The 26,416-nt window shown below is 42.6% G+C and overlaps 1 protein-coding gene and 1 long non-coding RNA gene across 15 annotated transcripts in view; one reads left to right on the forward strand and one right to left on the reverse strand.

The window, feature by feature from the left end:
• Positions 1 to 61: 61 nt before the first annotated feature.
• Positions 62 to 26,416, reverse strand: part of NCOA2 (nuclear receptor coactivator 2) — a 293,591-nt gene continuing 267,236 nt past the window's right edge. For 6 of the 14 annotated variants that reach the window (XM_049103794.1, XM_049103793.1, XM_049103795.1 and 3 more), the window contains 8 exons: positions 18,292 to 18,457; positions 15,223 to 15,501; positions 14,441 to 14,518; positions 12,472 to 12,706; positions 10,286 to 10,463; positions 9,177 to 9,375; positions 6,519 to 6,608; positions 4,252 to 4,479 (listed from right to left, as the gene is read on the reverse strand). In XM_049103794.1, the coding sequence (XP_048959751.1) occupies positions 4,438 to 4,479; positions 6,519 to 6,608; positions 9,177 to 9,375; positions 10,286 to 10,463; positions 12,472 to 12,706; positions 14,441 to 14,518; positions 15,223 to 15,501; positions 18,292 to 18,457 (1,267 nt within the window). In that variant the 3' untranslated portion in view covers positions 4,252 to 4,437. Of the gene's footprint in view, positions 1,855 to 4,246; positions 4,480 to 6,518; positions 6,609 to 9,176; positions 9,376 to 10,285; positions 10,464 to 12,471; positions 12,707 to 14,440; positions 14,519 to 15,222; positions 15,502 to 18,291; positions 18,458 to 26,416 lie in introns of those variants that run through there. The other 8 variants (XM_049103803.1, XM_049103796.1, XM_049103800.1 and 5 more) reach the window with 5 other exon arrangements.
• On the forward strand, positions 1,852 to 23,521 carry LOC118352804 (uncharacterized). Its single transcript, XR_004810566.2, has 3 exons — positions 1,852 to 3,942; positions 15,204 to 15,562; positions 22,723 to 23,521. It is a non-coding gene; the product is annotated as an uncharacterized LOC118352804 (long non-coding RNA).

Raw genomic sequence — 26,416 nt, forward strand, 5'->3', positions numbered from 1 at the left:
GTCTCTGCCTCTCTCTCTCTCTCTCTTTCTCTCTGTGACTATCATAAATAAATAAAAATTTAAAAAAAAAAAAAAAAAAAAAAAAAAAAAAAAAAAAGAAAGTATGTGTATTAGGGGTTGGGGAGAAATAGCTCAAAAAAGGCCATCAGTTTCTTGGTATTGCGGTTGTTTGAAACTGACGCCAATTAATAAAAGATTATTCCCCTACCAGAGTGGGCAAGAAAAACAACCATAAAAGTGGCCTGCTTAGTAACATGTAGTCTTTCTAAGGTTCATTAAGAAAGAATATAAACATATAAAAATCAAGAATTGGTTCCTACAGCGGCTGCATATCATATAGATTAGATAAATGATTTATGAGCAGAATCACAAGGTTTAGAAAATAAAAAGTCTTAAGTCTACAAATTAGGTCTAATCAAGGCATTGATATCCTTTACAAAACACCTTTAGGAGACATTGCTATGAAGATATCTAATTTAATACTGAAGTACCTCATTTTTGAGTCAATTCCACAATATGTATACCTCACAAAATGATACAATTAAAACACTTAAGTTCTCAACTTAAATTATTGCTTGTTTACATATAAATTGGATTTTATGTACCTTACAAAACTTCGGCTTAGTCAGCACTGCTAAAAAACAAAATAAAAAACACATGGCGGAGGTTAAATCTGTTGTGATATCTGCTGTCAATTTTAAACACACTGTTATTTTTGCCCATTTTTGTGGGCCAGTGTTGCTGGGGAACAGAATAGACATGCTTCCAAAGCAGGTATCCTTAGTTTGATTGGGATCAAGTCCTAACTTGGCTCCTCTCCTTGCCAGTAAATGCATTTTTCTGAAATTTAATAGCAATTGATAAGTGGCTGGCAAAACATTTAAGGAAATAAAGGGCTTACCTGGTTTCTGTTGCTTTCTAAAAATTTTTTTTAAAATGATGAATGAAAGTGGGGGGATGTGGGGAAGGCCAAGAGGGGCAGGGAAGAGTCAGGACCACATGGGGAAGAGGAGGTGTGAATCAAAGCTGTCTGAGCAATCTAAAGGGAACTTAGTTTGGAAATGAACAATATTTCTTCTTGATTCACAATTTAGGTGAACTAGTTTGATTCTGACAAAGGAAAAAAAGGAAAAAGCACTTGTTAATGTTAACGGCCCTCTCACAGGCTCCTTTTCATCTGTTCGGTAACTGGAAACTCTTTCCCACATGGTCTCTAGAGCTTCTACAAAGATACAACTATGACTTTATTGGTCTTCACTTCTTGGGTGTCTCTGTACATAGAGCGCTGTCCATGGTGTCTGCTCTGCTTTCATCCCAAATGCAGGCTTTAGCTTCTAATACCTTTAGTTTGATTTGTTTTTTTAAATTCTTTTCTTTCCCCGAGATGAAATCTTAATCTTTTGCACTAGACTGATTAGCCAGGGAAAACAAAGCAAGAAACCAGTGTCTGGAACCAAACAGGAACAGAACAAGAGCATGGTTGTTTTCCTTAGATACATACATTTAAGTACATTCAATCTGACACGGGTATGAATTTGCCTGCCAACATTTACTCCGCAGGAGAGATCTAAATTGCACTAAGGTGAATGCAGTGAACAGACTGAGCAACTGTCTGGACGAGAGCTTCAGACTGTCAAGAGAGGAGGCAGCTCCTCCTGACACAGCCAAGTGGACTCTACCCTGGGAGCCAGGGCCCAGGCCCATCTGCTGACCTTGCTCTGGCAGAAATGGCTGTCAGGTCGATCGGGTCAAAACAAATAGACGCGGCTCTCCAGGCTGCTAAGTGTTTGGAGCAAGTGAGCCCAGTCAGCTGAAGAGAGAAGCAACCAGCTACCTTCAGTGTCAGCAGTATTTCTGCAGGAAAACAGAGAAAATTGTGAAGTACCTCGGAATTTTACTTCCTTAATCGTTGCTCAAACCATCTAGTACAAACCCACTTTCAACAAAATGTCCCTCTTGACTAACTCTCCCTTATGGAGATACTCCCAAGGTTCCGTGGCCTGTCTTCCTGGCTTCAGCAAGTTAAGTAGCTGGGGCTTTGGCTCTTAGGGTACTCTTGCTAGTTTTTGGCTGGTCTGGTTTCACGACCGTCTGAGTGACTGAACGCTCAGGGCCGTGGTGAGCAAGACTCCTGTAGAGGTATTCGCTGGGTTCGTGCGTGTCTCTGTCAGTGCTTTCCTTCGGTTACTGACTGTTTCCCCCCAAGATATTTTATCCATGTAGCAAATATTAATTATCGACTCTGTGAAAGGTGCTGGGGACACAACCATAACAACGTGTTTCTGGTCACTGCTATCAAAACACTGAGTGGGCCAGGTAGACAATTAAATAAATGGCACGGTCTGAGTTACCCGAGACGAAATACCGGTTGCTGTGGGGATGTGTAACTGCTGCTGGGATTTAGATAGACACAGTTAGCACATCAGGGCCACTAGAGATGATCTAGTTCAAACAAGATGAGTGAGGAAGTTTCACCCAGTCCCTTAGAGAGACCCAGGTGAACTGCTAGCGGGCACAGGCGGGCTCATTCCTGGCCCAGCGCACAGCTCTCCCAAGCTTGACACGTCAGCCTGTGAGAAGATCTCTGATGAGTTCCTCTTAGAGAACGGTTCATGTACTCTCTACTATAAAGCTGACTTACAGCTTTATTCCTAATTTGTGTCACTTATATAATTTAATATAGAAATACTCCATGGCTCCGACCGAAATATGAAAAAAAATCCTTCAATTTTCCAGTTAGTCTAGAAAAACTAATTCTATTGAGAAGTATTCATATCCTTAGCAACTTGAAGGCAGTATTCTTTTTTTTTTTTTCAATATTTTATTATTCATGAGAGACAGAGAGAGGCAGAGGGAGAAGCAGGCCTCCATGCAGGAGCCTGATATGGGACTTGATCCAGCAGCTCCAGAGGCAAAGGCAGATGCTCAACCGCTGAGCCACCCAGGCGTCCCAAAGGCAGTGTTAACGCAAATGGGCATCAATACGCAGCTATACCCAGATCAGTGTACTGAAAGAACACTGACGATGACATGCATCTCTAGAGGAACACTGCTTGGCCTGGCATCCAGTTGTGTCACTTTGAGGGGGTGGGGAGTCACTTAGTCTTCTGTCCCTAATACTTCCTAGGGTTGTCATGAGGATTAAACAAAATGATGTACATGAAATGTTTAAGTACTTCCCGCAACACGGAAAGTGCTTAATGAATGTTCTCACCACCATTATGATCACCACCTCAGAGCCGGTCCCAGTTAATGATGGATTTCCAGAACACTAGCAAATGCAAGTAATTACAGCTATACTTTATACAGGAGCTATGCAGCTGCCCAATAAACTTGATTTTGGTATGTTTAAGTATATGAAAAATGTAGAGGAATACTGTAAGTCCTTGTAAAACGAAGGCTCTTTAGTTATATAAAATAACTGCCTTTCTCTAAATGGTGTTTTGGTGAATCCACAGTTGTATATTCTAGCTCTGCTTTAAGCAAGGTACAATTTTAATCTCCGTTTCAAGATAAGTGGAACACAGATTCAATTAAGAATGAATCATAGTGGTTTCCAGCTCAACAAATAGAACCAAGTTACCAATAAAAATTCTGAAAACAGGTTCTTGAATCACAACAGCAGCAGGACATATTACAGAAACACAAGAGGACAAAGATGACTGGATCCCCTTCTGTACACACATCAGTAGTATGGTGACAAGTACAAACTGACTGCCCGTTATTACCCATGGATTAGAAGGGATATACTGTACATTTTATTCCCTGGAGGAAACAAGAGTATCTGACAGACTGTTCTCTGGCCTTAACATTCAGCACGAACAAAGTACAGATGGGGAAGCAAGATTCAAGAGGGGGACTGGGAAAAACAAAGTGGGAGGGGCGCAAATGGCCCAGGCTAGAGGACAACCGGCAGAGGTTTCTCACCGTGGATCCAGAAAGGTACTTTTTGATGGAGAGAACATCCTAGGTTTACTGAAAGTTGCCTTTTGTGATGCTAATCTTTCCATTTAGTTTTAGGGAGTACCGGTTGGGTTCGTAGATGTGCATGAGGGTAAATACCCAGTTCTACTGGCCGACCTTGCCTACACCTGTACCTCCACTGCCCAGACCCCCCTCTGGCGATTGGGAGGTCCCTGAGTCACTCTGATGCTTCTTGGAGTGATCCTCCTCCCCTCTGTGATATATGCCCCCCCTCCCCACTAGCTGTGTGGGCCTGGGCAAATCCCCCAATCCTCTGAGACTCAGTCTCCTCATCTGTAAGTGTTGGGAAGGCCTAAATATCTTCGATGGGCCCGGCATGGCCTCTGTACACTAGAGACCAAAAAAGGCCACTCCCTTTCCTCATGTCAGAGGGTTTCCCCACCTGAGATTAAGTATCCCGTTGCCTGAAGCTGAGGACTCTTCTCAATATGTAGCTGAGTGTTTGCTGTCTGCCTACCCTACAGTACGTACGAAGATTTCTTTTCCCTTCAGGATCTATAAAAAGAGAGAAGGGAAGAGCAACCAATTTGTTTTTTTGGGGGGCCTTCTCCAATGTTACTTGCATGAAGCCTTAGAAACATGCCATAGGAGCATGTCCCCTCTGGGGGAGTCAGTGGTGGAGTGCAGGCACTGGGGACACACACTTATGGGGTAGCCTGCCTGGGTTCCCTTCCCAGTGTTGTGGCACCTGGGGCAAGTCATGACACCCTCAAAACAGGAGTTCTACCATATGGCTGTGAGGGGCTTTCAGTGAACTAATTTCAGTAAAGCTCTTGGCAGATAATTCGGCTGTGCTCAATATCCGTTGGCTGTTTCTGGAATTCTGGAAAAAAAATATTAGGGTGCCTGCCCTAGTATGCAGTCACCACCGAAGGTGACAAGGGGAGAGCCGGTCCCTGCTGTCACGGGTTCGGGGACGGAAATGTGATCCTGGCCCTCACACACCTGCCTCCCCTCACAGAGCTCACATGTGCTCTCTTGTGCTCAGCAGTTAAGCTCCCTGGCACTTCTGGGTTAAAATGGACCACCCTTTAGTGTAAGACTAATTATCACCAATGTCAGTGTTTCCAGGGTTATGCTTCCACTTTCTCACACAGGCTGTCGCTGGGTTATGCGGCCACTCCCCGGAGAAGTGCAATGGGGTGGGGGCAGCAGGACTGGCGGCAGGAAGACGCCAGCCCTCTAAGGGGCTTCAAACTTCAGTAAATGACACATTTAGAGTCTAAACACATGAAATATATTCTATTTTCTGTTTGATTCACTGTAACAACATTAACCATTTAGATGAGCTGCACATCTGGGTACCCTTGGGCCTCTCTGTCGTATGTGACTGTGGTTCCTTTTTTTTTTTTTTTAAAGTTTTTTTCTTGAGAGAGAGTGTGCACACAAGCACGCATGAGCGGGAGGAGGGGCAGTGGGAGAGGGAGAGAGAGAAGCAGACTCCCCACTGAGCAGGGAACCTGATATGGGGCTCAGGATACCGGCATCATGACCCGGGCCCAAGGCAGACCCTTAACCCACAGAGCCACCCAGGCACCCCTGGATCTATTACTTTTTAAACTTAGATATTAACAAAACCATCCAAGATTCACTTTTTTTGTAGGAAATTGAACATCAATCCTACATTTTCTCCATTGAAAGAATTTTTTTTTTAAGATTTTATTTATTCATGAGAGACACAGAGACAGAGGCAAAGACACAGGCAGAGGGAGAAGCAGGCTCCCTGCGAGGAGCCTGAAATGAGACTCAATCCTAGGATGCTGGGATCATGACCTGAGCCAAAGGCAGATGCTCAACCACTGAGCCACCCAGGTGCCCGGAGAGAAAATTTTTAACTTAAAAAAAAAAAAAAAAAAAAAGTTATCTATTGCTAGGGATTGTATCCATTACCTTGAGAGGGCCCCACAGGCCCATTTATCTATGTGCTAAACTGCTCACAGAACCTTCTTGTTAACAGATCTGCTGCTAGGCACATAATTCAGTTGGGTTCTAAATACTGACTATTCTTTTTCAAGATTTGATTGAACATGGTAATATCTATCACTCTTCTTAGAACAAGTGTTGAATAGGCAAATAATATACATGACTGTTGCCTAAACAAAATAAAATACAGAAAAAAATCCTTAAAAAGAATAAACATACACCTAATTAAGGGATAGAGAACAACTGTAAGTTAGCTCCTCTTTATCCTCCTGAAAATCTAACATTATGATTCAGAAAAAGTAAAAATAAAGTTTGCCCTAACATGACTGATTCATTGCTACTTTTTTTTTGCTTTGCTATAATAATACCATTCCAGAGCAAAATTAGTGTTAATTCATATGCCACCATTAGCTCAATTAAAATGAGCTTAAAAAATAAGTATTCACAGAAAACCATTGTATGCCAGATAAAATTACAAGATGTTTTTAAAAATCACAAGTGTTACAACTGTCTTTAATCTAGTGGCTGACAGTTTATCTGCCAATTTTGGTCTATAAAATATCCATGTTCCCCTTACTGCCGTATTCACATATTTCTTTGCTGTTTCTTACCCGTGATGCGTCTCCCTCCTGCTTAATCATATCCATTCCAGGCAGCTGGTTTGGGAAAAGGTTGCCTCCCCTCAGAGCAGGATCATTAACCTGAGGGCACAAGACAGGGCATTGGCTATAGTCAGTAGGACATCCAAAAGTGTACTAGGAGCAAGCAAGCCATCAAACCTCCCTCCTCGTCTTGGTCATCAGGATTAGAATGATGGGGAAAGACGGCTACATGGAAACGGCTCCACCCCTGTACCTACTCTCCCATGCTTAGGTTTTCAGGGGAGTATGGAGGAACAAGAAATTACTTACACTGCCTTCACAATTAAAGTCTGCATTCTGTGTAGAGATTTGACAGATGATAATACTGGAAACATTTTCATGACTTAACAGGTTTGCCCTTTCGGTGGGTTCAAATTAGACCCATGATTCAAATGTGGGCCTTTAAAGCCATCTGAGAAGCTCCTAATACCTTCATTGTTTAGGCAAGTTGTTGATTAGCAAGAGCAAGTCTGAGTACCCAACAGTGCTGAATTTTGTGAATCTTCTACAACCAACTGAACTATTCATTAGCATTCATACAATTCTTGCACAAATTACAAAGGTACAAATACTAATACTGTATATAGGTGGCAGTTGTAATTCTTGGGTTTCCAAATTAATTCTGATATTCAGAAAGTTTAAATCTATGCAAAAGTTCCAGGCAGCCTGGGTGGCTCAGCGGTTTAGCACCGCCTTCAGCCCAGGGCGTGATCCTGGAGACCCAGGATCGAGTCCCACGTCGGGCTCCCTGCATGGAGCCTGCTTCTCCCTCTGCCTGTGTCTCTGCCTCTCTCTGTGTGTCTCTCATGAATAAATAAATAAAATCTTAAAAAAAAAATCTATGCAAAAGTTCCTACACAGAAGCAATCTGGATTATTAAAAATGCACCAGTTTACTTCCAGGCTGGCTGAGCGGGACTCCTGGTAGGCTAGACCATCTCAGTGTCTGTTGCTTTGTATCGCTTCCCTAGAAAGCAAACCAGGAACCACCACGGGCTCCTTTTTGTAGAAAACTCAAAATCAACACTATGTTTTCTCCACTGAAAAGATAAAAGTGTATCTTTAATTATGTCTGCTTTTAATTTACCCAAAAAGGCATTTAGCCACCATCAGTTCAATTACAAGAAGCGCAAATTATCACACACAGCTTTCTTAAATTGAAAGGGCTTTAAATTTTCTCATGCACCACTCTGCATTTTTATTAATATCTTTTTGTAGAATAAAACATTGAGACATTGTAAAATTTACTAATCATGGTTTACCAACATCAGCTTAAACAGACCTAATCAAACTCTGAATCTTTCACCATTTTCACAATTATGATCTAACTGAAACACAAGTTCTGTCAGTGACTTATTAAGTCATTTAAACTTTACATGCCTTGATTTCCATGTATGAAATAAGACTCAGAGTCCTTGCCACATCTCTACTTTGCATGGACTACCGTGGTAGTAGGATGCCAAGCATTCAGTGCCCTTTAGAAATGAGGTCTTCTGTAAACATAATTAAAAAATTATTAACTAATATCTTGGGGATCCCTGGGTGGCCCAGTGGTTTAGCGCCTGCCTTCAGCCCAAGGCGTGATCCCGGAGACCCAGGATCGAGTCCCACATCAGGCTCCCTGCATGGAGCCTGCTGCTCCCTCTGCCTGTGTCTCTGTCTCTCTCTGTGTCTCTCATGAATAAATAAAATGATTAAAAAACAAACAAACAAACAAACAACCCCTAATATCTTTACCTGTGGATCAGCTATCACTGACTGAAGCCCAGGCTGGCTACCTGAGATATCAATGCTTTGAGTCTCTTTGCTACCAGGTGAAGCTGGTATGCATTTGTCTTACTCAGAATTAGTCTTAAGCAGAATTCTTTATTTATTTTTTGAGATTTTATTTATTCATGGGACACACACACACACACACACACACACACAGAGGCAGAGACACAGGCAGAGGGAGAAGCAGGCTCCATGCAGGGAGCCTGGTGTGGGACCCAACCCCCAGGATCAGGCCCTGGGCCGAAGGCGGTGCTAAACCGCTGAGCCACCCAGGCTGCCAAGCAGAATTCTTTAAAAAATATTGACCAGAAAACCACAGCACTCACAGCCCCAAGATAATAAAGAATAGTTTTCAGATGATTAGTGCCAGTCTCCCTGCACAAGTGAAGTATCATTTAAAGTTAATTGGATAGGGGGTGTGGAGAGTAGGAAATGAAGCTAATTGGATGGCTGGCAATTAGTTTGGCCTTTTGGATTCATCTGGGTTTTTCGCTTAGGAGAAAATAAGTTCTTAAACTATCAATCCAAAATAAGACTATTTAAGAAGTACATTTACCATTCCATTTTTAGAGATTCACTTTAGTTATTGCTAAGTTCCTCAAATAAATTAAGTGGCAAAGTTAAGAAATATTTTAGAAGATCCTTGAGTAGTCAGGAATCCTTTCATGTTTATTTCATCATTGACAAGTATTTCTGTTAATCACACTAACAGGTTAAAGTAAGGTTGAGAAAACACTCATCAAAATAAATGTGGGAGTTGATGGCAGATGTTAAGTACATGGAAAGATACACTGAATGCAGAAATAGACAAAAAGTTACGATCAGAAGACAAAGGTCTGCTTCTCAGGGTGCTCACCTGCTCGGGACCCATGGAGGACAGCCCCGACGTAGGCACGGAGGTCACTGAGGTCATGCTGATCTGTCCTGTCATCTGGTTCATGTTGTTCATCCCACCCGTGTTGGTCGCCATGGATACATTGATGTTCATATTGTTATTGTACATGCTGGTGTTTGCTTGTTGCCCAAAGTGTGGTGGGGACTGTTGTGAAAACATGCTAGAACATAAGGAAAAGATTAAAATGTCAAGAGTTGTGGGGCAAACAGGCAGGCAGTTTTGAGCACTTGCTCCTCAGGCATTTACTTCAGAATAAGTCCAGGCTGAAAGAACCCAGGGTGGGGCAGCCAGCAGAGGTGAAGTCAGAAATGGTAGGGGAAGTACTCAATGAGGCTGCAGCGGTGATCACGCTCCTCTCTTTTCCTTACATCACCAGGAAGGTCTAGGGTTCTATTTTCCACTTTCACTTCTGTACCCAACAAGCTTTTACTTGTTTGCTTTTACTACAGGTACTAATAAAGGATGGCTTGTAGAGCACTGCCTTCCATAGCAGTTTCTAGCTTAAATTGGTGGGGTGCAACCTTCTAAAGGGAGCGCCTTTTATTCCCAAGGAAACGATATGCTAAGCTTTTGTAAATTCTGGTAACTTCTGCCATAGGAAAAGTAAACTTCCTTACTTAGTAGTTTATTTGGCATTGCTTGCTGAAGCAAAAAAGTTAAGAAAAATACAGAAAAGATGGGACACCTGGCTGGCTTAGTTGGTAGAACCATGTGACTCTTTTTTTTGTTTTTTAAAGATTTTATTTATTTATTCATGAGAGACACAGAGAGAGGCAGAGACACAGGCAGAGGGAGAAGCAGGCTCCATGCAGGGAGCCCGATGTGGGACTAGATCCTGAGACCCCAGGGTCACACCCTGAGCTGAAGGCAGATGCTCAACTGCTCAACCACCCAGGCATCCCAAACATGTGACTCTTGATCTCAGGGTTGTTAGTTTATGCCCCATGTTGGGGATAGAGCTTACTTAATTTAAAAAAAAAAAAAAGGAAAAATACAGAAAAGAGAGGTGGCCTACAGAAAGACTCCCTGGTGGATCATTTATATCAAAAAGACACAGAAACACAGCATACCTGTTTCCACCCATATTCCCCTGCGCCCACCCATTCATGTCAGAGGAGGCCTGGTAGGCTGGATTAGCCTGAGACTGCTGCATCATGGGGCTCTGGGTATGTGCCATTCTGGGTGACATCAGAGGGCTCTGGGGTGTTGTCGCCCCAGTGAAGCCTGGATCAGGTTGCTGACTTATTCCTTAAAAAACAAAAACAGAAATCCAAAGGATAGTGTTAGTTTTATTGCAGAGACTAAGCGGAAGAAAAGAGAACAAATTACATACACATAGAAAATTACTTTCAAAAACCTGATCATGCGCTGGTTAATAACATACATCTTCAACAGATTCCAAACTGGGATAAAATGCACGAAGCAAATTTCCCTATCTTGATTGCTTATGGTAGTTACAAGAGTGCCTAAGAACCATGTTAACCACTGTGACTAGAGACGATAGAGAAAATACTGTTCCTTCCCCTTATCTTTCTCCAAATCAAGAATGAGTCAAAGAGGTGTATTTCTCTTTTACCTGAGACAGTCTTTAAATTTTTATATATGACTACAGATCTTTAAAAAAAAAAGATTTTATTTATTTATTCCTGAGAGGCACAGAGAGAGAGGCAGAGACACAGGCAGAGGGAGAAGCAGGCTCCATGCAGGGAGCCTGACATGGGACTCGATCTCGGGTCTCCAGGGTCACAACCTGGGCCGAAGGCGGTGCTAAACCGCTGAGCCATCCAGGCTGCCCCAGATTGGAATGTTTAAACTTTAAATCAGATTGAACTTCAGCTATCTAGAAGTTAACACATGTGGGATCCCTGGGTGGCGCAGCGGTTTGGCGCCTGCCTTTGGCCCAGGGCGCGATCCTGGAGACCCGGGATCGAATCCCACGTCGGGCTCCCGGTGCATGGAGCCTGCTTCTCCCTCTGCCTGTGTCTCTGCCTCTCTCTCTCTCTCTGTGTGACTATCATAAATAAAAAGAAATAAAAAATCATTAAAAAAAAAGTTAACACATGTGAATAATTTTTTTATTGAATTAAGTCATTATTCTATGATGAAATCAATGCATTTTTAAAAAAACAAGTGACTGCATCATAATTAGCTTGTTTCATCTCTCTAAAGGGCTCTACAGTACTTCAATGCTAAGTACAAGGAGCAAGAATCAGAAAAAAAAAATTGAATGTAAGCTTCTTGTTCAGTTTAGAAACAAGTGACATTTACACTAAAAGGAGAGAGGAACTTTTTAGGAGCCTTTTCAAAGTCATCAAAAAGGACACAGGAGAAAGAAGCTTTGAAACAAAGGCGGCAACTCAGGAAATTTCAAGTAGGACAGTAAAGGAAGTGCGCTTCTGTCTAGATGTGTGCAATGTGCAGATTTAATTAGTACTTAGATTAGCTGTGAAAGAAAAGTCCATGATCACACAGAAAAAGCTGCACAGTATCTGTTTCTTTAAAGAAATAGGAGACATGAATGTAGGCACCACACAGACTTGATACTTATTTATAGGTAACTGGCGAAAGATAGGTAAAATCATTTTGAATACTAACGTTAAAACAAGCAGTTACTTTTATCAATAATTCAACAATTGAACATGACAGGTAAACAAATATTAACATTTATGACATTACACATTTGTCTTTTAAGACGACATTAAGCTACACATCAACATGAAGAAAACCAAGAAGCCCTCCACTGGGGTTTCTAGATCATGCTTTTGAGGAATCATCTATTCATTAAAGATTTGGCATCATCTTTTTTTCTAAAATTATAGAATGTCTAATACTTGCATTTACATAGGTCTTTCAACTTTTTATATATCTATTGATTTGTTCAATAGATTTGTTCAGACTCAGAGGTTTTCAAAAACAAACATATACGCGTGCACCTGTGTTTACAGATGCTGACATAAAACATGTTCTCATACACACTCACACACATGACTGATGGGACCAGACACATGCGTACTTCCTTCGGTCATTCTTAAAAGACCTGCCCTCAGAGAAAAGGTGGTACCTGAGCTGAGAGACTGGTGGGCAGGGTGCTGGGCCTGGGGGCTCCCGCTAGGCCCCTGCTGCCCCCCACCCCCAAGTTAGCCAGACTCCTCTGCGAGCCATGCAAAGAGCTTTGTGAGAGGAGTGGAGACCCAGGACCAGGGGAACACTGGGGAGAAAGGACTGGTGAAAGGTGGTGGGGATGGAAGACCAGTACCGTAGTTTGGAGGAAACGGAAACTGCTGTGCATTTGCCTGGGGCATCCGGGGGTTGCTCAGAGTTGCTGGTAAGCCACCAGGAGCCACCATGCTCGAGGTCATGTTCAACCCTTGGCCTCTCATCATCAATGTTCGCTGCTGAACTTGCTGTTGCTGATGCATTTGTCTCTGTCGAAGATGCTGGTTCAGGATTTCCCTCTGTCTTTGGGCCAGCATCTGTGCATTAATAGGTGCCTAAAACGGGGGTGAGGTAGGGAATACACAGAGGGAACAGTGGGGGAAGACACAGATGGAAAAACAAACTACCTATTAGAAACAGGACAAAATCATCTGGAAAATAAAATTATACAGAAAAAACACTTTAGGGTTGAATGACTGGTGGGTGAGAATGTGAGCTTCTACATCCTACAGAGATGATGTTTTTTTCTGAAATCTGCAATGATTTACATGGGTAAGTTCAATGTTCACTCGGAACTCACTGTGAGAGGCACAGTTAGCTAAAGCACCTCACACCACCAGTCCTCTCTGTAAGACGAATGTCCTCTCTATAAACCTTAAAGATGGCAATTTGGATTCTCATTCAAGAGACATTCTGGTCTAGAGGAAAGCCAAATCATTTGTGCCAAAATGTGGCCCGAAGCACATCAGAAGAGGCTGGACAGAGGCAGGAAGAAAGCGGGGAGCGTAGGGAGGGAGAGGGGGATAGGAGCATACAAACAGGTAGGGCAGTCCTCATTATCCATGGATTCCATACCAGTGAACTTACTTAGTAAAATTTATTTGAAGCCCCCAACTCCATATTCACAGCACTGCCATCATTTTAGAGACATGTGCAGAGAGGCAAAAAAATTCAAGATGTCTAAGGTGTGTATCATTCCTACCCGAGGCTGAAACGAGGCAACACTCTGCCTGTTTGTTTCAGCCTCATACTGTGAATGAAGCGTCCTTTGTGTGGACTGTTCAGTTCCGCATTTTTCACTCTGCTGTGCTTTCCCCTGTCATTTTGCTCTGTACGGTGCTTCCTAAGAGTAGCGCTACAGTGCTGCCAGTGTTCCTAAAGGCAAGAGGCTGTGATGTGCCTTATGGGGAAAACATATTAGATGAGCTTCACTCAGGCCAGAGTCAGAGTGCTGTTGTCTCTCAGTTCAAGGGAACGGATCAATGATATATATTACATAAGGTGTTTTCAAACAGAAACACATATGACACATGGTTATGTACTGATAGACTGATGACGATGTCACCAGAGGCTAGAAGGACACGAACCCTTTATTTCTCCTCTTCACTAATTCAGTGTTTGCATTAACCTTAAGAATGCAACAAAAGTGGGCAGCCCTGGTGGCTCAGCGGTTTAGCGCCGCCTTCAGCCCAGGGCATGATCCTGGAGACCGGGGATCCATTCCCACGTCGGGCTCCCTGCATGGAGCCTGCTTCTCCCTCTGCCTGTGCCTCTCTCTCCTCTGTGTATTCTCATGAATAAATAAATAAAATCTTAAAAAAAAAAGAATGCAACAAAAGTAAATAATGACAATTGACTGTAGCTGACAGTGAAAATGGCAGTGTTTAGGAGGAAACTACAAAAGTGACAGGCTAGGGGTGCCTGGGTGGCTCAGTTGGTTAAGCGCCCTACTCTTGGTTTTTAGCTCAGGTCGTGATCTCAGGGTTCTGAGACTGAGCCCCAAGGTGGGTTCTGTGCTCACTGAGGAGTCTGCTCGAGTTTCTCTTTCCCTCTGCTTCTCCCCACAGTGTGCATGCGAGCTTGTATGTGCGTGCTCTCTCTCTCAAATAAATAAATCTTAAAAAAAAAAAAAAAAAAGAAAAGTGACAGGCTAAATGGACATCTGAATGACCTAAAAGATCCACCATGCTGATCTGGGTTGTATGGCCTTCTGAGTTACTTTGCAAGGGATATCGAGGGGAAGAAATGAAAGACAAATTCAACAGACACTGGGCTGGACTGCTCCCTACCTGTGTTGGTACTCCAGGCCTCAGAGTCAAGTTCACATTTGAAACATTGCTGATTTGATTCATAAGTGGCTGGCGATTCTAAATACATACACACAGAAGAATCAGTACATTTTAAAAACAATATATTTCACATCACCTTTCTGGAGAAATCACCCTCCCGAACACAACCTCTGAATGTCATTAGATACTGAAACCCTATGGTTTACAGCTGAATTCCCTTAAAAAGCTAATTACCAGTGAGGTTTCATATTGCTTATAACTGAGAAAGTATTTTGGACTGTTTATAGAAATCCATCTCAGCTTGTTTCAATGAGAATACATTTTCTTGAGCTAACTAGGTGTTCATAAGGCAGCACTGCTGCACCATTCAGCTAATAGTGACTATTTCTGTCCTGAGACAGGACTAAGGACAGGAGCTACTATCGTCCTGAGTGCTCACACTGGGTTAGAAACCACGTGTGAAGTCCTTTTACTCATACACACATTGCACCACACCATACAACAGCCGTGTTTTACAAACAAGAAAACAGAGGCTCAGAGAGCTAGATTGTTAATAAATAATAGGGATGGCCAACAGAAGGACAGCTACTCTGTGCTACAGTGGAGTTAGTGGAGGAGGCGGGAGGGAAATCAGTAAAGCAGAAAAGAGCATGAGATGGAGGATCATCTTAGCAGGAATGAGATGAGTGTTAAGGCTTCTCCAAGGACACATGATGGTCATGCCATCGCACCTCAACCTGCCCCCCACCCCTCACCTCTCCAGGCACCCATGAAGAGCACACCTGCTGTGCCTGGAGGCGATGCTGCAGCTGGAGCCTCAGCTGATTTGGCTGGTTCTGCACGAGGCCGGTGGGCCTGAGGCCAGGTCTGGGCTGCATGCGGAGTGTGGCATAGCTAGGCCGCTGTCCCATGGTATGAAAGTTGGGATCTTGCATGGGAGGATAGCTACCCTGCGCCATCTGTGCCTGAGACGCATACTGTTGCGGGAAAACTGCAGCCTTCTGCTCCAGCATGATGTTGGAGTCCTGACTTGAGAACTGTTCCGGATCTACTGCTTGGCTCTGAAGAGAAAGCCCCCAGATAACAAACAAACAAATAAATAAAACCACTAAAAACAGCAGAGTAAGTATAAGGTGATTTTTTTTATCACTGTCACGTCTGAACCTTGTTACACTGTACCAAACTACGCAAAGGTACTAGCTTGACTCCACTTTTCTTCCTAGGGAATATCTTTGTTCAACATATCCAGGTTTGTGAGGAGAGAAGTGGGGTTGGGCCGACTCCCAGCCACACTTCTTCCAAGGGAAGGGAGAAGCAGGCCATGACTAGGGATGCCGCCTCCTCACTCTGCTAATCGGAGACAGACGCAGACTCTGAAATGCAAATGCTCCCTAGAAGTGTTACATTTTTTCACCAATTATTCATTCCCGTACCAATCACTATAATTAGACAACCACCTTGGTACCTAGCTGCCCACCACCGTTATTCCCATTTTGCGGATAACAAAAGCTGAGACCTGGAGATGCGAAGCAGGTTGCAGTAAGCCTATCTGGCTAGAGAAACAGTGGGTTCCAATCCAGTCTGTGATTCAGCAGCTGGGCTCTTCACCAGTGTGACACACTGCCTCTATGTAACTGTTTCCTGTGGCTGCCAGGATTCCCTGCATCTTTGCCACCTACCAGACATATTTAATGTGTTCATCGTTCTTGGTTTCTAATGGCTACCTCATCTATCTGGGTGAGAATGAGGCAGGCGTGGAAAATCCAGAACTTCTGCAAGGGGGAGCACCTCAGACCCAGGTGGCTCCTGTGTGTCTGTGTCTGGCCAATTCTCGTCTTCCTTCTACTTCTAGGAGTGACTGCTGCAAAACCCCTGATATAAGGAGGGCAGAACCCAACAGCAAAAGCCATCTCTTAAACTTTTCTTTAGCTTAGTCATGTCCTAGGCCTTGCTCAGACCAGTCTATCCAAGTTAGAGTGGAGGCGTGGGCACCTCCCAGGACCCTGGGCTCACTGTCAGTGTGGCCCTGAGGCCCACCCGGGAGAACTGGGCCCACTGCCCTCTCGAGAGGAATGTTAAAAATGTGATGGAACGTACCGGGGAAACCATTCACTGTTCAATTACTGCTCTAACTACACCTACAGAAGTATCTCAGGACTTTAAATATTTGCCTCTCTGTAACAGGGAAGACATTTAATTAACTTCCATTTTTAAAGAAAACACACAACTCTGATGGGTCTGAATAAATCCATTTGTATTCTCCATTTCCCGACTCCACTCAATAAACGTTTCTGTCATTCAGTTTAATAAGATGATACTATACTGACAATGGATGACAAATAGATAAAAAAAAAAAAGACTAAAAATATTAATGATGAAACGACACTAGCATTGATAAAAAACAATGCTACAAGTCACCCGCCAATCCCAGTAGCCACACTTTTAAATGTCACTTGAACAAAACTCGAGCATGACAGTTCTGAAGGCTGGTTTCTAACTACCACAAAGGCAAAGCAAACTAGCCACACAGGAAATATTTAAATTCCATGCTCCCTTCTCGATTTACTTCAAGTTATTAGATCATGTAGCTCTTAAGTCATTTCTTTCCATTCTGCTGTTCTCGATATGAATTGACAAGTCTTCACTCCCCCTTATGTCTGCTGGGCTGCAGGAATTATGACAATACTGTTTCTGTGCTTTAGAGAAGCCTCCAATGACTCTGCATCACCTTTCTGACATACCCTCCTGACATGCCGTGTCTGAGAAGTAGACTGGACATGGGAAGGTCCTTTTCAGCAATAAGAAATAAAGATGATTTGTGCTGAGAACAAAGGAAGATAGTACCACGACTGTGATCATCTTATAAAAATCTGTTGCTGTTGCTACTCTTCACAAAGTAAGCCAGGGGGCCTGCTTCCCACAAAGTTAGCTGGGTAGCCAGACAGAGAAAATACTATACTATTACACAAGACTGTATTAGGTTGCTTATTATATTGCTATAAAGTCCTCTTAAAGCAGAGAATTACTTGAACTGACTTAAATTATCAGGAGGAGGAAAGCTAAATAAACATGTGAAGACTAGTTAACTTCCTTAAATTCCCATTTATGCTGAAATATCCCCCAAATTATTGTGGGTTCCACCCACACAAAGGTAAAAATGACTAATTAACTGCAGCTACCTCTAAAATGACTTCTGCTAACTCACTGCAAGGTGGTTTTTTTTTTTTTTTTTTTTTTTTTAAGATTTTATTTATTTATTCATGTGAGACACAGAGAGAGACAGAGGCAGAGACACAGGCAGAGGGAGAAGCAGGCTCCATGCAGGAAGCCCGATGTGGGGCTTGATCCAGGGTCTCCAGGATCATACCCTGGGCTGAAGGCAGGTGCTAAACCGCTGAGCCACCCAGGGATCCCCACAAGGTGTTTTTGCAGACAATAGCTTCCTATCACCAGCCGACAAATGTCAAGATTAACAGGATGTCATGTCATGGATGCTGACTGGTTCTTCAGACGAAAGGATTCTAGGTCATAGAGCAGCAATGCTCTGTTCCTGACTTGCCTGTTTTCTGCCCCTTGTGTGTCCCTCCCTGTCATCAGGTGAGCTGGCCTCGACGCTGCCTTTCAGTTCAATAACCCAAATTATATGTAAAGCACATTTTTAGTATTTTCCGCTCTTGGGCTAAAGTTGATGTGGGAGTAACAAGGAAGGGGAGAAAGAAAACAGCATTAGCTTGTCAGGAGGTAAAGAAGTATTCTAAAAAGTGGCCTGCAGGTCATCTGTAAACCAAAGAAAATGGATAACTTTGTCTCCACAAGAGTGCTCAGCCCCACCAGCCTCCCTCTGTGCGTACCTGGCTGACCAGCTCGGGTATTCCGAGAGCCCTGTCAATCTCCTCCAGTCCATCGAAATTCCGCAAGGCTAAATAGAGCTGGTCCAGGAGAGCTCCTTCATCACTCGGAGATTCTGCTGCAGGATGTGGACACAGCAAGTCATCTGGAGAGCTGCCAAACGGCTGCCTGTAAAAAGACAAACATCATCATCTTGGGCCCATGGAAAGGTAGTTGATTAGAGAGTATTTTTTTTTTCCCTCTTAAAGACAAAAGTTGATGGAAGTCAACCAGTTGACTTCCAGGGTCTTTGTGATAAAATACATATGAGCCAGTCATAGAACAAAATGACAACACACAGTAACAGACACACTTTATTCTGGGCCTAACACAGGCCAGACCCAAATCAAGGCATCTAATGCATGATTTTTGTTTTTATTGCCCCCACTTTAAACCTGGCAAAGCTAAATAAGTAACTGTGTAATCATCTTGTAATAAGAAAAATACTTCTAAAAATAAAAAGACAGACAAGTAAAGCTGGCAAAGCTGTGACTTAGGGAGGTTAAGCCACGTGTTGGCGACCACATGAGCAGATACTGCAAAGCTGGGATTTCAGCACAGACCTCTGTGGTTTCAGGGCCTACCTGATTACTGTATTTCCACAAATATACACTGATTTCTCAAGCACATTGGCATTTACTTTGCCCTGAAGTAATCAACGGATTTTTCTGAACTTGAAAGAACTTGAAAGATGAACTTGATTGAACAGTCTTATTTCATACGAGGCTGTGAGGCCCCACTTGGGAGAGACTAGAGATCTAAGCATAAAAGCTACATTAATTTCTTTGAATTCAGCTGTCGTTAGACTAACTTTGGCTGGACTAATAGGAAATTTTTTAGTCACACACAGGCAGGTCCTGTGAACATTTATTTTATTTTATTTTTAAGATTTTATTTATTTATTCATGAGACACACATAGAGAGACAGAGAGAGAGGGAGAGAGAGAGAGGCAGGTAGAGACACAGGCAGAGGGAGAAGCAGGCTCCATGCAGAGACCCCGATGTGGGACCTCATCCCAGGTCTCTAGGATCACACCCTGGGCCGAAGGCAGGCGCCAAACTGCTGAGCCACCCAGGGATCCCTATTGTGGACATTTATTAAAGCTGAAGTGTGGCTCTTGGCCATTCTGAGTTAGATGGTCAAGAAAAGGAGATTATGAATGTACAAATTTTTTTTTGTTATGATATAAGGTCATAGGTGATAGAAGCATAACACTAAACTCCAAACTCTATGGTATATAAAACTCCTATACTTTAAATTAAATGACAAGTTGAGGAAGTTGTTTAAAAAGAGCTCCTGAGTTACTTTAGTATCAGAAGGAAAATGACACTTGTATTTTGCCTAGATAGTCTGATTTGTAAGAGTTACCATATGATGTTTTGGAGAAAAGAAAAGTTTACAAGTAAGTAACCTTATTCTTAGGCAAGTGAGAATAGGTCCATCAATTTCTAACCCAATTTCATATGCCATGTTTTCTAAAGACAGCTTAATATGCCACTCTGGCCTAGAATCCTGAAATGTCATTAAAGCCAACAATTAATTTCAAACAGTTATAATGCAGTGCGTTAAAAAAAGAAAATAAAACAACTTACTCTCCATTTATTCCCAATAACTTGTAAAGAAAATCACCCAATTAAGTGTACCCTCGATGTCACTGCTCACTTGCTATGCCTGGTTCTAAGCCCACATTCTCACTGCCTCTGAGGCCTGCAACCTGGCTGTGCGGCCACAAGCACAAGCCAAGCGGGTGTGCTGTGCAGCCAGCCAGTTCCATTCAAACGTTCCTGCCTTGCTAAAGGCAACAGATGCTCCTGGGGCCTTATGCTTCGCTGTTCTGGGGCCTTTCCTACACCTGCCTCTTCTCTCTATCATTGTGTTGCTTCTCAGTAAGACATCATTACTGGAAATGTTTCCTCTTGCCCTTCCTGCTTCTCTGGCATCCGCTCTCTCCGAGAATTAAGTTTTTAAACACAAGTGTGATCAGATCACTCTGCTGCTGCTCCACTTAGGGAGTGGGAGGAAGGAGCAGATGTAGAAAAGAAAGCAGCCAACAAGGAGGAGAAAAACCACAGAACCGCATGTCACAGAAGCAACAAGAGGAGGGCATTCCCCAAAGGAGTAACCAACATTTGGAGGTGGTAAATTTCATGGGGAAAAAAAAAAAAAAAAAAAAAAAGACTTCAGGAAAAAAACAAAACAAAACAGGTCAGCCGAGAGTGGATGCTGTCTACTTACCAGATCGCTTATACCTGGACCTCATTCCCCAAAGATGCTAGTGAAATAAGGCAGTAAAGGATTGTCTAGTTTTATTTCCTAATTTTCAAATTCTGTTTCTTCCCACATAAGCACACCCCTTCACTGATGACAAGATAAGGCGAAGTCTACTCTCTTAACTCTGGGAAGGCTGCAGGTTCCACACAAACCCAGACTCTCCAGTTTTGTATCAGACCGAAAACTAGTGTCAGAAGGAAAGGGAGGCACAGTTGCCCTTTGCAAGACAACTCTACCCTAGGAAAGATATATCCAAATGCATAAAGAAAAAAACAAACCAATGCAAAAGTTTATTTGCATTTAAAACAATTTCCAGGATAATAAAATAATCCATACTTGTTCCTTGCTTTTCCTAATTAAAACAAAACCAAAAACAAAAAAACAAAACAAAACACCAAACCAATGCATGATCTACATTGAGAAGTACAACAGTACCTCCAGGCCTTCCGACTTTGGTCAAGCCCCTCATTGACTCAGGCTGGGACTCTCAAGATATTTTCCTGCTTATAACTTCTCTCCAATTCTCCTTACACAATGTTGCCAGGTTCCTTTTCCTAAAAGAAACTTTACTGAGTTGGCTTCAAATTCTCACTTCAACTCTCTAGGAAAATGTCTAAGTCCCTGATCAGGTGGTGGTGGTAGAATTTAAGGACACATACATTTTGGTAAAGCCCAACCTTTCCACACCCAACGTCTACAACTTCCCTGTGAGCCCCAGACACCCTAGGCAATTGATCTTTTTCCAGGAGATGCCTTTCATACTACTATGAGGCCAAGACCTGTCATTCCATGCTTCCTCCTCTCTTTTCCACTTAAAAGTGATACTGGTATTTATGATAAAAATGTCAACTTTAGATTGTACCCAGTGAGGAGATCTTAAGTCTCTTTGTTGGCCTACTAGTTGAAACTACATAGGTTCAGTAAATTTCCAGCTGATGAAAATAAAGGCTCCTGATCTAGCCAGGATACCATACCTTATACTCAGAAAAATACACTGCATTGTGGCTTGAAACAATGATAAATTTGGGCGTACCATGACTTCTCTCACTTCCCTTAGAGACACCCTAATATGGCTGGTTTATGGAAAAAACACCGATCCAGACTTCTAATCCTAACTTTATAAATGCCTACTTATTACCCTGCATTTTGGGCAATTACAAATACAGTTACAATCTAGACAGTGTCTGACACAAAACAAGGATGAAATTCAGAGGAATAAAGGAAAGAACACAAACAGGCCATAGGCTGGTGCAAAATGATTAAGTTATAAGCTAGCAAAAAATAAATCTATCGCCAATAGAAACCTCACTTCTTGAAATCTACACTTTTATTTATGAACTAGCAAAAGAGTATGGTTGGCGATAAGGAGGGGAATAAGGTCAGTTCTAAGCTCTTGTTTGAGAGACCCTACAGTTACCATTACTTTTCATATCTTCAAAATTCCACAAAAAGTAACAGCTACTACATGATAAGAAATAAACAAAAGGAACTTTATTTAGATGTATTGCAAACCAAAGAAAACCAAATTAACTCAGAAATTTTGAACTTAATGTGAAAGCAAGTTTTTCAAGGAAGGCAGCTATTGTATTTCAAGAGGAAAAAACACTTTTATAAATCTAACAGAAAGCTTCAAAAAATCATCCATAAATACGGGGCTATATTTCAAACATCTCTTTTACATACTACATCAAGGAAAATAAGACACAATGGAATTAGAGAAAATGGAAATTCAGCTATAAATACATGAATATGACAATATGTTTGAGATCTAAGGACTAACCTGCAGTCTTTCTGAAATGTGTACCTAAACTAATGCTGGGATTAGAAAACATTACAAACCTACCCCTAAACAGGTAGGCAGTAAAAACTATAAAATGTTAATGATGATACTTAGGGAAGGGGATTTCAAAAAAGGGGATGCTTTTCTTTTCTTTTCAAAGAGAAATGTGGTTAGAACCTTTGTTATCCTTCACTTCCGAATGTCTAGGACAGTAAGATTACTATAAAGTTGGTCATAAATTTCTTCCCAACTGTATTATTTAGAATGAAGATGGAGGATGAGGGGCTGGAAAAACTGAAATAGCTTTAAAAGTGATGAAAATGTTATGTTCTGTCCACACAGTTCTCATACAAAGAACACTGCCGCAGCGTAACCAGAGTAACGGCAGAACAGGGGCGGCGCCCGGTCACAGAAGCTTGCCCAGCAAACGGGAGGCGCTTACTGTCTTCGGGCTCAGCACGAACTCCGGCCCTCTTCCATCTTAACAGAATGCTCACCTGCTTGGGCAACAGTGAAAATCCTGACTTCGGGCCTAGTATTCTCTAGGAACTAATCTTTGACATTTCATTCAAAACAACTATCAGGTGCTGGATTTAATTTCTGTGCTACATTTTTATGATGTGCAAGTTTCCATGGAAATGGGTGGCTTTTCAACATATCAAATAAACAGATTTAGAAAAAACATAACACTCGCTGACACTTTGAAATTATACTCAAAGAACTGGAAGAACCCTGAAAAAGTACTACTTCCAAGTATGACTACAGCGGTTATTTGCACGATGCCCTACCCCCCAGCCGACCCAGGGATGGAGGCCGCACGTCAGCTCCGGGGCTAGTACCAGGACAGCCACAGCGACCGCACCTAGTTCTTGCTCTGTCTGGCCCTCTTTTGCCTCATTTCTGCTCAGCGTGCAGTGGGAGGGCCAGCAATGCTGGATCTTCTGGGGCTCCTCAGAAATGCAGAGCCTTGGGCCCCATTAAAAGGTGCGTTTATCTTGTAATGAGACCCCAGAGGTGATTCATAGGCACTGTAGGGTTTGGAAACACTAGTTTCTCCCCTTCAGTGAAAAGAATATAGCTGGTAAGCAATCAACCTTCCTTTATCTCCTTGAGATCGTTATTAAACACTTTCTTTTCTTTTCCTCTTTTAAAAGAATATTTATTTGAGAGAGAGAGAGAGAGAGAGAGTGCACACATGCGCAATACAGACAGATAGCACCTACAAGTAGGGGGAGCGGCTCGATCCCAGGACCCCAGGATCATACCTGAGCTGAAGGCAAGACACTTAACTGACTGAGCCACCCTGGTGCCCCTTCCTAATCTTTTCTTTCAGTGAAATAACTAGCCCCTGACTTTTCCTCATGTGTCTTACTGCTGGGTTCATATTCATCTTTTGACATTTTGTTTTTAAATTTCACTGAATCTCCTGAAACCTTTACTTTCCCTAAAGATACAGTAAGGAAGATGGACACCACACCACTATTCCAAGCTGTACAATGCTGACTGTGACAAAAGTGTTACATCTTGGGAGTAGGACTCACTCTGAAACTCACATTTTTTTTTTTTTTTTAAGATTTATTTAGGACAGCCCAGGTGGCTCAGCAGTTTAGTAGTACTTTCCGCCCAGGGCGTGATCCTGGAGACCCGGGATCGAGTCCCACGACAGGCTCCCTGCATGGAGCCTGCTTCTCCCTCTGCCTGTGTCTCTGCCTCTCATGAATAAATAAATAAGAAATCTTAAGAAAAAAAAAAGATTTATTTATTTTAGAGAGAGTGAGCATACGCATGTGAGTGTGGGTAAGCGCAAAGGGAGAGGAAAAGAAGCCTAAACAGACTCCCCACTGAGGACGACGCCCCACTCCAAGCTCAATCTCACTACCCTGGGATCATGACCTGCGCCAAAACCAAGAGTTGGATGCTCAACTGACTGATCCACCTAGGTGTCACTGAAACCTGTATTTTTTAAAACACAAGTAAGAAACTCTGGAAATGTACTCTACTTTTATGAAATTTCAGAAACACAGTTGACTTTAATTATCTGTGAATTTGATAAAAATATTACATAATTTTAAACTAGAATAATCTCCAGAGGACAAATGCTGTCTGCAATAGGGTCCTCATTGAACCTTCAATTCCAACTCTTTATATATGAACCTCAAGACCAAACTGCTATAGTTTAAGTTCTCTTCTTCTTTTTAATGATTTTATTTATTTATTTGAGAGAGTGAGTGAGCATGAGTGTGGGAGGAGGCAAGTCAGAAGGAGAGACAGAAGCATTCAGTGGGGAGCTCAACCTGGGGCTCGATCCCAGGACCCTGGGATCATGACCTAAGCTGAAGGCAGATGCTTAACCAACTGAGCCACCCAGGCGCCCCTAGTTTAACTTTTCTTCTTTCTTTTCTTTTCTTTTCTCTTTTCTTTTCTTTTTTTCTTTTCTTTTTTCTTTTTTTTTCTTCCTTCCTTCCTTCCTTCCTTCCTTCCTTCCTTCCTTCCTTCCTTCCTTCCTTTCTTTCTTTCCAATATTTTATTTATTTATTCATGAAACAGAGAGAGAGAGAGAGAGAGAGAGAGAGAGGCAGAGATACAGGCAGAGGGAGAAGCAGGCTCCATGCAGGGAGCCCAAAGTGGGACTCAATCTTGGGGCTCCAGGATCAGGCTCTGGGCTGAAGGCAGGCGCTAAACCGATGAGCCACCCGGGCTGCCCTAGTTTAAGTTTTCTAACAAATTTACTTCCAGCAAAACACTGCTCACATTCTTTAGTTCCTACATTGTCTTCTGGCTTAGGCTTCTTCTTTTTTTTTTAAAGATCTTATTTACTTATTTGAGAGAAAGAGAGCGAGAATAAGCAACAAGGAGGAGCAGAGGGAGAGGGAGAAGCAGGCTTCCCACCGAGCAGGGAGCCCAACACGGGCTCAATCCCAGAACCCTGAGATCATGACCTGAGCTGAAGGCAGACATTTAACCAACTGAGCTACCCAGGCTTCCCCGGGCTTAGGCTTCCATTTCTCTGCGTAGGGGCTCTCTGCTCACCTACACAGCCAAGTGGTACCATCACCTAGGGCTCAAGGTTATCTGGGCAACATCTGCTTTCAGTGCTCTACTTAATGAGATTATGCAATATAACATAATTGTAATGTTGGCTTTGCAAGGAATAATGGGACTCTCAAAAAGGCAAACACAAAACAAAACAGAAACCATGTGTATGAGCTAAAACTTGAGCATCCTGAGCCACCGGTGATAGGTGTGTTTTTATCCATAAAGCAGTAAGAGTTGGGGCTTTGGGTCAAAGGAAAATAAAAGAGTTAACTGAAGGCTGCTGTACTGAACTGAGGGAACCTAGAGTAGATCCCCCACCTCTGGCAGAGGGAGAAGGACAGAGAATCTTTTTTTTTTTTTTAATTTTAAGATTTCTTATTTATTTATTCATGAGAGACGCAGAGAGAGAGGCAGACACATAGGCAGAGGGGGAAGCAGGCTGCCTGTGGAGAGCCCAATGCGGGACTTGATCCCAGGACCTAGGGATCACAACCCGAGCCAAAGGCAGACGCCCAACCACTAAGCCACCTAGGCGTCTCGGGAAAGAGAATCTTGAGTTGGCTCTGCATTCGATCTCACGACCCTGACTGAGATCATGACCTGGGCTGAAATTAAGAACTGGACACTTATCCAAACGAGCCATCCAGATGTCCCTGGAGGGTAAAAATTTTAAAAAGCCAGTGTAGGCAGAGAAGGTGTAAGATATGTCTAACCAGAATCCCAGAAGGAAAGAATGGAGAAAATGGCGAGGGGGTAGTACATAAAGAGATAATGGCTATAAATCTTCCAGAACTGATGAGAAAAATCAAGAATCTACAAATTAAAAAAAGTACAGCACATACCAAATACCAAGAAGTATAAATAAATCCACATCCAGACACCCTGTAGTAAAGGTACAATACAGAAAATACATAGAATATTTCAAAAGCAGCTAGAGGGAAAAGATCACCCACAAAGAAATGAAAAGTATTAGACTGATAATCAGAACCAAAAAATCTCT

The sequence above is a fragment of the Canis lupus genome, chromosome 29 (assembly GCF_003254725.2).
Source record: "Canis lupus dingo isolate Sandy chromosome 29, ASM325472v2, whole genome shotgun sequence".
In the NCBI taxonomy this organism is placed as follows: Eukaryota; Metazoa; Chordata; class Mammalia; order Carnivora; family Canidae; genus Canis; species Canis lupus.